The 11929-nt window shown below is 37.5% G+C and overlaps 1 protein-coding gene across 1 annotated transcript; it reads right to left on the bottom strand.

The window, feature by feature from the left end:
* Positions 1-524: 524 nt before the first annotated feature.
* On the bottom strand, positions 525-11406 carry lurap1 (leucine rich adaptor protein 1). Its single transcript, XM_027146226.2, has 2 exons — positions 10617-11406; positions 525-2685 (listed from the first exon to the last, which is right to left on the bottom strand). The coding sequence occupies exons 1-2, from the start codon at positions 10821-10823 to the stop codon at positions 2071-2073; spliced, it is 822 nt and encodes a 273-aa protein (XP_027002027.2). The 5' UTR covers positions 10824-11406; the 3' UTR covers positions 525-2070.
* Positions 11407-11929: the final 523 nt, after the last annotated feature.

Here is an 11929-nt window from a genome sequence, read left to right as displayed (position 1 = left end):
TATGTGCTGAAGTGAGAAGAGTGGTCAGAAACAACAGTTTACATGATGATCATATCACATAATTAATGTGTTTAACAGTCCAGTCAGAACTCATATAACTGTTTTCATCCCTTATGTGTAATTAATGTGTAGTTAAATATACACTTGTTTATATTCATTCCATCCAACTTGTATCATTTCTTCTACTGTGAAACTCCACAAACTACATTTATCTTATGTCATCACAACCTCTGACTCTTGTGCAATCATTCTTGTTTATCCCGATGGTCACTGAACTGAACAGTCACACACACACATATGCATGCATGTATACACATCCCACACTAACAGTAGTCATGGAAACTGTTCCTAGAAGCACAACCATTATTACTATTCAGTGTGGCTGTGTGGGAGAAAGAGAGCAGCTCTGATTGCACTGGGAACATTAACTCTCCCACATGTGTCCTTAATACACCAGAGAGCACAATTTTCTGTTTGCTTTTCAAACATCCATGTTCACAACCCCAACTTTTTAAGTCATCAACTTGAGCCAGACATCACCATTTATTAGGTAACACATCAAATGTCAAAGAGCATTACTTCATTATGCTTATGAACAAACTTCATTACATAAAACTATTACAGCAGTGCAGTTCTCTTATAAGTAAAACAGGCAAAACTAAAATGGGTTATCACTAATATAAAAACCTTTTTTTTAATTAATATAAATATTTCTTTAATACAGAAAACATAGCAAAATATGACCTCTCAAATACACAAACCCATAATTTCCATGCATTCAATTCCCTGCATTCACAATCATGAAGATCTCACTATATTAATGTGCCTCTACACTACTACATGATTACATAAGAGTGGGTCAAAATGCGGTTGCATGACCCAGCATAAATCGACAGGCCACATTTATCTGAATTAGTTCAATACATATATATTTAAATCGACTGACAATATATTTAATCATATTGCACAAGCATATTTACGTAGGCATGGATTCTGTGATCAAAGTACACACGGAAATCATCCTGACATCCTCGCAGCTCTCCAGATAAAATTTACACTGTCCTTTTGTTGTCTTTTCATTTCAGTAAATTCTGAACTACCAATACAACAAAATGAAATACCTTTCATGTTAGATTATATCTCTATGTTCAGTTATTAAACATCTCATCACTAAAATAAAAGGTTTTCTTTGTCTTTTCTGTTTGCATATTCCAACCTCGAACCTGATAGTCTGAGCACGGGTCTGCCACAGTGTGCTGTTGCAACATAAACTAAAACAATTGAATAAATGTGCATTAATTTTATACTGCAAATGTTATATTTATGGAACATTTAACTTTTGATTAAATAGAAAAATATCACTATGATATCTTGTGTTTATTAGCTAAAAACTTTGGTCCTCTCTAAAATACTTAAATGTCAACTGATCCACTCTTCATATCTTTGTATTTCAGTCTCCTTCAGAGTTTACATGAAAATAAGAATTGTTCATTTTTTTTATAATGATTACTTACCAGGCTGTTTTAAATAAATCACTTAATCTAAAATAAATGTTATATGTAAATAGATGGTCATCTAGAACCAAATAAAAAAAGGGAATATCTAATAATTAACACAGAATATTAACACAGAAATTGCTTGAGTTTATCAACCCCGTCTCTGCAAAGAAATATTTAAGGGTACAGGATTACACAGTCACATATAAAATACTGCAGTAGCAATTCCCAGCTCTAGTCCTGGCAGTTTCCTTCCCTTGCATTTTCACTAATGTTCCTGCTCCAACACAAGTCCATCTAGCACCAGGACTGGGAATCACTGAGCAGAAGAGTTTTAATAGATAAACATCTGTACACATAAATGATTGTGAAGACAAATCTGAAGTCCATGCTTTATAAGCTTTGGCCCCTTGGGATCTTTGACATCATATCTCTATATTTGAGTCCATTTAAGCTCGGCAGTCAGTTTAAAAGAACATGACAGTGTTTTTAATAACCGATCCCGTAGTTAAATCAATCTGACCAATAAGGCTCTGAAGTCCAAAATATAACCAGAATATAATCCTTTAAACCCTTACAAAAATGTTACATCATCCTGTGACTGCACCCAGCGCCAGTGTGCATCATACTCCAAGTGCACTTTACCGTTCATTTTGCAGCTTTCCAGTTCTACCTTGCCATTCTTGTAAATCTTACCCTTAGGGCTCAGGGTCTTTGCCAGTCTCTCAGCTGCAAGAGCCATAGGGGAGTCTGTGTCTTGCTTAACTGTGCTATCCAAGACTGGAGTATTAGCTCCATTACTCTTACTGGCTTCTTCATGGTTAGAGTCCAGGTTAGAAGGTTTGACGTCCTCTTTAGGGCCATTGGGTTTCACCTGAGCGGGTTTAGAGCTGTCTGTGCATGCAGGTGCAGAGCAGAGCACTGACTCAGCACCACTGGAGGTGCAGTATTCATCCAGATCATCAGCCAGTGTGTCCAGGTAGCTACCGATGGAGATGTTATCCAGCTTGTCATGGGGCTCATGTAGGCTGCTCCAGCTGCCTCCAAGGCTGTACTGACTACCTGTCAAGCTGCTGCAGTGGCTGGTGAGCAGGCCACGCTCTTCCATAAGCCATTTTGCAGCCTCAATGCCCTCGTGCAGTGCCACAAGTTGTTGCAGGATTTTCACATCCACCGCCCGGAGATGAGCCTAACACCACCAGAGACGTAATAAAGAAGATCTATTTAAACATAAGATACAATGTTTGATACTCAAGCAATACATTTTTCAGGGACATGCTGCCTACTGCCTAAAGCTAAAAGACCTGACACTATTGCAGTCCTGCAAATGTTTATTAACGTGTTCTTTCTAATGGATCATTTAACGTACAGGATCTTAATCGTTAATATGGTGAAGCTTTCTGTTATGATTTCTTTTTCAAACATTGATAGGTTTAACATTTACAGAAGGATTCTCCACTGCCAGTGTTTTATAAGTCAATGCTGTTTTTTTTTTTTTACAACAGTTGTGGATGAGAGGGATTCTGAAGCTTTATGTTTTGTTTGATTAAATTCAAGCAGGACATAAAAAAAGTCAGTTAGAGGACAAGTGTTTGTTATATTATAAGTGATAGCAGAAACTTCATTGTCTCTGAGAGGTCCCACATTAAATGTAAGTATAAACTGTTTAGTATGTGTTGCTCATTATTAAGTACAGTATAAACACTTTGAGACATGCTGATATAGAAAATCGAAAAGATGTTCTTCACTTTGTGACACATCACACCACCACGTAAGTGATTTCTCTAACAAGAAGCCTTGTCATGTTTTATTCCTTACATATAAAAAGGAAATCGACTTTTTAAAATCTGTTTAAATAAGAGAAATTGCACCCGTTGGTATACCGTTGGTAGGATTAGCGTTGCGTAATCCTAGTGTGAATGCCTTTGGCCTGTTATGCTAGGAAGGCTAGGAGGCCATTATGATAAGTGCTTTTGAAATTTATGGAGCTCTCTGACAACATCAATTCTCTGTAGTGTACCTCTTATAGCACTGTACATCTTTTCTTAAATAAACAAATTGAGTACATAAAAGTAGTTTGCTTTACAATACACTGTTAATAGCAGTGTCTAAAATATAGTGCTAAAACCACATTATGTATGTATTATTAAAAAAATAAAGAGCCCTAAGTAGGTCTTATGAATATGTAATGAAGCATTTTTGTAATAGACTAATCTTTATTTTTTTAGTTAGCCCTTAAATGTCTGAAGAGCTTTTAAGACATTTTAATATATAGTGCTATATCCATAAAAGCATTTATTTCACATTGGGTCACTCATGTAACTCCCTCGAAGCCAAATCGATGAAGCGATAAAGGGGGCGTATTGATTGTTCTTCTGAACATTTGTGAACTTATGTAAAAGTCTCACCTTATAGCTTATCTACACCAGTTCACCTGTCAACACATATAGTTGAATAAAGCAGCATGCAGATCTGGACTCTATGTTCTGCACTCTCATATTGTTTATGATTTTGTATGTGACAAATAAAATTTGACTTGATTTGAAAAATATGTGAACACCTGAACATCAAACCCACATGTGATTTTAAATGGGATAAACACTGCAAACCAGATTTAGTTCAGTTTGCTGTTCCAATAAGCTCCACTCTTCTGGAAAGGCTTTGTACTAGAGTGTGGAGTGTCTCTGTGGGGATTTGTGCTCATTCAGCCACGAGAGCATTAGTGAGGTCAGGTTAGGAGGACTGAGGTATAGCCAGTGTTTCAGTAAATCCTAAAGGTGTCCAGTGAGGTTAAGGTCAGGGCACTGTGCAGGACATCCTCTAGTCCTTGTAAACCATGTGTTAAGAGAGTTTGCTTTGTGCACATGGGCACTGTCATGCTGGAACATGGTTAGGGCTCTTACGTTTCAGTGAATGGAAAATGTAAACCTACAGCATGCAAAGACTTTCTATATATTTGTGTGTTTTTTCATTTTTGGTAAACATTTAAACCCATGCATTGATGTGATGATCAGATGTCCACATGTCCCTGCAATTATTTAAGCATTTAAGCAGTGCAGTGTGTGTGCATGTGTGTGTTTTGCTTCTGGTTAACATCTAGTTTTAGTGACTGAGACAGATTTGTGGTGTGAGACATGTAGCCCATAGTATGCAGTTTGCCACATAGCTTTGTATAGATTAATACATGCAGTTGAGCAGAATGGATTTTACTTACTTCTAATACTTTTTTCTATCTGAAAACAGCTTCTAACCCACAAATGTCCACATCCTATATCCAGCAACTGCCTGCCAGCAACACTAACCATATGTTTATGTAATATAAATATAGGTTTATATGTCTATAAGGAGAATGCTAAGTATAACTATTGTGTTTCATGTTTTCCCTGAAACCTAATGAAATTCAGCAGCTCCCCAATGATCTCCAGGCTGTTTTAGCTCATCTATAATCTCTAAACTGCAGTCTCATCTAAACATACCACATTTTGCCATAGAGGTAGCTGGAGATATAGACCTTTTTGTGTAGCAGAAGATGTTTGTATGTGTTTTACATGTATTAAGAATAAAAAAAAGTAAAGTAATAAATCAGTAGAGAAAGGAAAGGCCCTGGAGATACAGATGAAGCAGAAAATGTAGCCTGAAACGGTTTGTAACTGCATTATTTACAGCTGTAGTCAGTGTTACTAATTACAGTACAAATGAAACAGAGAAAACAAAAAAGTGTGTGCGCACACGTGTGTGTGTGTGTGTGTGCGCGTACATGTGTGTGTCGGGTGGGTCGGTTAGTTTTAAGAGTGTGTGTTTGGGAAGGAGGGAGATACTGAAGAAATTATATTTTGCAGAAAGTACCATACAGCAAAATGACCGTTGGACATGAAGGGAGTCAAGTACCTCAGCTTCAGAGACTGAGAAACTCGATTCCCAAACAGCCACTGAATATACTAACGAATTTAATGGGCTTCATTGTTTGCCGTAACTCATAATATGCTTTAAATTTACGTAAATTTATGTTGTTCAAAAACCCCCACACAAGTAAAAGGTCAATTAGCAAAGAGGAAACATTACAGTTATGTGTTGGTAATGTGCAGAACACCAAACCAGTTTCTAAATGGATTAAGATGATGATTTAATTCCTTATGGTACTTTTGTTTGTACTGGAGTTTTTGTAAAACTAGGTAGAGAAAAGCCGACAGGAATTAATTACTCAAATCCCAAGAGAGCCACCCACAATTTCTTGCCAAATGAGTAATTGTAATGTAATGTAATGCAATTTAAAGAGATAAGTAATGTATAAAAAGTGAGAGACAACAAAAGACATAGAGAGAAAAGAAAGGAAAGAAAGAGAAATGGTAGTAGAAGTAGTGGTGTGTGAGGTGGGCTCTGATGGCTGAATTCTTCTCTGAGGGTTTGGGCTTGGATCAGTCTGGCTCCACGCCTCAGTCTAAGGCAAATCGAGCTGCTCATAAATTCACTTTTCTTCCTGGCTCAGCACTGATGTGGTTAAGTTCCTCTTCCCCAACTCACCCTGTCTGCAATGCGTATTGTAAACCCACGTGTGTTAAACTACATACATGAGTAACGTCTTGGAATATTCTGTCTAAGCCATGAAGCCTAAGAATTCCTCCCTGCTTGTGGTTCAACACTGGTGAGATATAAATGACTATATACACAGTACATTTTGTCAGCATGTAAAATAAATATAGCTATTAATCTAAGTTAATCTTAGTCTAAGGTTATTAGTCCATCATCCTTTGTACCCACTTTTCAGTGACTGGCATATGTGACAACAATCTGTTACATCTGAAGCAGGGAGGACTGAAGGATCTTTATTTTCACAGCCAGACAGTTCCAATTTTTCCATTATTGTTCCAACTCTAATCCCTGGAATTCTAATTTTCCCTACAGGGGCGTTCTGCTCTGTTAAGTATCACACCACAGACCAGGATCGAGTGTGTGCATATATTTATTTTGTGGGTAACCGATGTCCTTATTTATCATTAGCTTCCTATATAGATACTTTGTTGATTTTCCTGGTCAGTCCCTGTGTCAGGAAGCAGGTCAAGGTAAAAAATCAAATGCCATTTTGTCCAAATATTACAGAGGGTATGCAAACACTACCAAAGTCTATGTTGACATCATAGGCAGCCCAATGTCAAACTGCAGTCATCTGACTGCATGACTAGACATCAAACCCTGCATCCCTAGGCACACTCTGTTTTTCTCGATGTCTACTGCTGCACACAGACATAAAGACACATTTAATTATAAAAAACAGAACCCCTTCCACTGAAACTGCACCACATATCAGTCTGTCCTTCAATGCTTCTTTGTCCTCCATGCAATTACTTAGCACTTCTCATTGCCCCTATCAAGCTAGAGTCATTGCTTCCATCTGTCAGCACACCATCCCCTGTGTTTTCCATCTGTGCAGCGAAAGAGAGAGAAAAAGACAGGGAGAGTGGGAGTGAGCAGAGAAAATGAGTTTATGTAACACTTGCACTTACAGACTTGTGCAGTCATGCACGCCACACAGTACACAGGTGTTCAAAACAATGTCCTTGTGGTATCTAATTTATTTAAGTTGTTTCATCTCCTTTTGTCAAGCAATGAAATGAAAGCATTACAACCTATTTGCTCTTTAAGCAGATGTTCTAACATCACACCTATCAAATCTAGTTGGATCCAGTTTGCTTCCATACAGCTTAACTAGTCTACTTCTATCCTAACCTTTGCCACTGCATCACAGGCAATTAGGAGCCCAACACAATGCGGTCACACACCGCAGCCGATCTAGGTGTCATAAGCACACAGAATAAGATCAGAGTCAATGACAGCTAGCTTACCACAGTTTAGGACTAACAACATTGAAGATAACGAAGATAATCTCCCATCAACTGCAATCAAGCACCCATTTGAAAGGAAGTACTGATAAACATAACATAAATCACTGCTGACACTGAGTGAGTAACATATGCTGTTCAAATAGTGCATTTTCTCTACAGGTCTTGGCTGTGTGGTCAAAAACTTATATATTTACCAAATTCGTATAAGCAATAATCAATAACTGATCTGTTTAGAAGAGAATTATTTTCCAGATTCCATCTCAGACATTGTAAAGTGCCAAAAAATCAAATGTTTTGAACAAAGTTTTAAATTTTGATGTCTAACAAGATTGTAGATGGCTCTTGGTCCACTTACTGTATGTGTGAGTGATATATTTAGGCTACTTATGTTATGTTCTTAGTTATCTGTATGCAGACCTCCTTTTTCAATTCAAATCTAGAATCTGCAGTGGTCACTGCAAAAATGTAGGGTTTCTTTAGACATGTGCTTGACTCATCTTTCAAAGCTCCATCTTTGGCCTAGTCTGAACATCCTGGCAGAGGCAAACACATTTTGGACTGAAATATCCTGGTACATTCATGATGTCATCAATCTTCATAACCACCAGCCACAAAACAGCCCCAAACATTAGTGATCCACTGGCATATTTTACAGTGACTATTAGTTGCATTTCCACGCAGGCAGTTCATTTTTGTTGCCAGATAACGTACTAGTGTCCAAAAAGTTACATTTGGTTTCATGTGAGTTCAAAACATGATGCCAAAAGTAGTTTTAGTGATGATTGATGAAGTTCAGATGCTAAACTTTGCAGGTGCTCACAACAAGGGCAACACATTTAACAGTCCATTAAAAAATAATCACAATTTTGAGTTTAAATACAATACAATTCTAAAAGAATTCTGCAAAATACTATATCTATCCTTTATAATACTCCTCAATGTGTGCTTATGGGTACTTAGTTCTTGATTTCAATTCCAGGCAAATTTCCTTCTATTTCAGACATGTAAAACTTTTTTTTTTTTTTTTTCATTTTAGTTATGGTTGAATTGTACTCAATGTTATATTTTATCAATGTCCTGATTTGGTCAAGACAACCACCATTTGTCTCTTTCGTGCTGAAACATTTTATCCTGTTTTTATGTGAAAACGAATGCCTGCATCATTTCCAAACCTGTATGATTGTAGCATGTAGCAGAATCAAAATTTGTTGTTTTTTTCCCAATTAAACAGCGGATCCCATTCCCTGCTCTGCTCAGCATTTTTTCATGTTTTCTTCCATCTCAAGCCTTGTAAGTGGGAGGTGAATAACTGCACAGGAGGAGGTGAGAATACAGTGAGGAGGAAGACTACTGTTAAAATTCAATCTGTCAGCTAATTATCAAGCTCTTCATGAGCTGACTCAAGACTAAACATTGTAAACAGTTCATGTTCCTCAAGATTAAGATTGAGAACCACTGACCTAAAACCACAGAATTACTTGTTGTTCAATATAATAAACTGGCTGGAGCCGCAGGATTCTCCTGATCTTCAAACAGCCTAATCAATACAGACGTCCAGACTAATTGGAAACACAGCTGACAGAGGCAATACTTATAATGGCTTTCCACTGACTTCCGATATATTTCCCACTCAATCAAGAGACTTATGGTAACATCCAGGACTTATTTTCTTAATGGCTCTAAATTATTTCTGTCAGCTGCCTGTAGAATTTGAGAAGAATGTGATGGATCATGTTATTGGAAAATAGTCTACAAATGAAACATTATCTCTTTTTCCAAACTGTATGCATGTATCCACATATTATAAAGGTCAAGATTATGTATGCTTAGCCTTATTCCCATACACTACTGTTAACATTTAAATAATTTTTACACAAACTGGTTCTTCAAGGTTCTAAATCTGGCTATGGAAATTATTTATTGAGAGTTTTCCGTGTCATATATGCAGCTTTGTTACATTGGCGTGGGACGTTAATAGTTACTATGATGGGTTTTTTTGGGAAATGTTGGTGTACTGGTCTGTGGACTTTAAGCTGTTATATGTATATATAATGGTAATGAAAACAGCCCACATAAAGAATGTACATCTAGGAAGCCATATGTTCCTCTGAGTATGATTGAGAATCAGATGTGACAGAGAAGATCTGTAAAAAAAAAAAAAGTAGCTGTTACTACCATCAGTGATTTCTGACTAGTCATAATATATTCGGTGTAGCGTATTATAAATGCATATTCGGTGTAGTTTAACACACACACGGTGGCAGAGAAGCATCCCAACACAGTCAGTTCTAAAGGATCTGTTGTTGCATGGCAACCTTGATTCCTTGTGCTGATTCAACATCGAATGGAGGCTGTACTTCACTGTGTGTTTTCAACAGGATCACTCGGCTAATGTGTAGAATCCCTGTTTATTAGAATTCCCTGCTAGTCCATGCTTCATACCAAGGGTGCTAGTAAAAATTTTGGGGTCCCTGACAGGTTATTACTCCTATCCCCACTACTCTGCCAAGCAGTCCTTGCTGCCTGAGGCTCCACTTGGACCTCTGTGTATCCTTTGGTGCTTGGACTTGTACCATTGCCACATACGCATCTGAAAGTGGTCTGCCATATACATATCCAGCCAGTGGTGGTTTTATAGTAGTCTTTTCACCTGATGAATAAGATAAAGAATTGGTGACAAGATCTGAATAACAACAGATGGGCCAGAGTGCACAGTTAATCCTTGTGTTCTGGTTGCTGCGTAGCAATGGATCTAAATGCATCTGAATATATATATATATATATATATATATATATATATATATATATATATATATATATATATATATATATATATATATGTATCTGAAATGTCCAGATATGAATACATCTATGTTTCAGGGAACAGTAACCAATTTCTTTTGTTTGGGTATGCTTGCCAGGAGTACTAATGAAATAATATATAGAGGTAATGTGAGATAAAGTGTATTCACCTTTTTGTGTATAAAGCTATTGGAGTCATATTTCACTACTTTTTTAATGTGTATTTATAAGTGATGCACCAATTTAAACGTTGTCCGGATTCTTGTGAAGTAAAGAAGATGAGCCACTTTTCTTGGTTAAACCAAAAAGGAAAAAAAAGAAAGTATTGCAGTTTTGGATGGACGCAAGCACTTTATTGCACATTGTATCATCATGCGTGCAAACGCATCTTTACGCAAAGCAAGAGCGTGCTTTTACAAGCTGGTTCACTTAACCTGTAGTCACATTTATAGTAAGATCGACCAGATAGTAGTCTTACCATCTCGACTTTCAGCTTCCTGATCTTCTCATCCAGTCCATGCTCGCCGCTGTGTGCGCTCTCCTGCCGGATGACTTTGCTGTGCTCGCCGCGTTGCGCTACGTCTTGCCGCATCCACCTGAGCAATCCTTCCGGCGTCTTCCTCCCCACCTTCACCTCCAACTCTTTCAGATCAGGCACACATTCACTTCCATTCACTTCTTCCATGATGCGTTCTTCAAACAGAGCTACTTTCACTGCGATTTCGAGCTGCCTGGCTGATTTTAGACCAGGTTTAAAGAAACCATGCAGTCAGCTACAGCGACCATTCTCACCTTCCATTTAGTTTTTGCTTTATACATCTACACAAAACATGAATGAATCTCATGAAGTCATGCTATAAAAATCGTCGCTCCGTTCAAGGTATGAATGACGCAGTGACAACGAAAAATAGTCTACTGAGCTTCTAAAAAAATACAGTATTGAGTATTTTCCCAATCATAATGTCCATCCTCAGGTGCGCAGCAGAAGGACCAGTTTAGCATCATATACCACTATGACAGCTCCATTACATCGGAGTAATAGCGAGTGGACAATTTGTTCTGTCTGGAATCTATGAAATCACTAATCCTCCGAATCTGATGAACTCAGTTGCCCAGTTTTGACCCATCGCTGTGGCAATAGCCGAGACGCAAATTCCACCTGCATGACAGTTATTGCCGAATAAAACAAACACACCGAACCGCGAGTTATCTGCCGTACATACCGTAGTATAACACCACCTCTCTCTCTCTCTATCTCTCTCTTTCTCTCTCTCTCTCTCTCTCTCTCTCTCTCTCTCTCTCAAGCGCACGCACGCACGCACACACACACACACACACACACACACACACACACACACACACACACACACACACACACACACACACACACACACACACACAAACTACCGTAATTACACACTACAGTCTCCTCCCACACCCACATCCATATCCTATAAAAAAAATAAAAATGTTTTTTAATGGATTTATGAATATCACTATGTAACGTAAATGTATATTAAATTAGTAGAAGATCAAAAGATATTTATTTATTTTGTACAAAATTAATTACAACTAAAGCACGCCATGCATGCAATCTCAATAAAAACCTAACAACTTTTAATTAATTAATTTAATTTATTCCTTTTTTAAAAGTCATTTACCTAAATCATGAATAAATATTTTAGCATTTTGTCCCCACATCACATATAAAATATATTATTCAGCTCCAGGTAGGACCTTTATTTTCTGCTGACATGTTTAGCTTAGATGACTGTGTGTAAAGTTAAAAAG

This window comes from Tachysurus fulvidraco, chromosome 5 (assembly GCF_022655615.1).
Source record: "Tachysurus fulvidraco isolate hzauxx_2018 chromosome 5, HZAU_PFXX_2.0, whole genome shotgun sequence".
NCBI classification, from domain to species: domain Eukaryota; kingdom Metazoa; phylum Chordata; class Actinopteri; order Siluriformes; family Bagridae; genus Tachysurus; species Tachysurus fulvidraco.
Note: the sequence above shows the minus strand (reverse complement) of the source record. Positions and strands in the feature narration are given on the sequence as shown.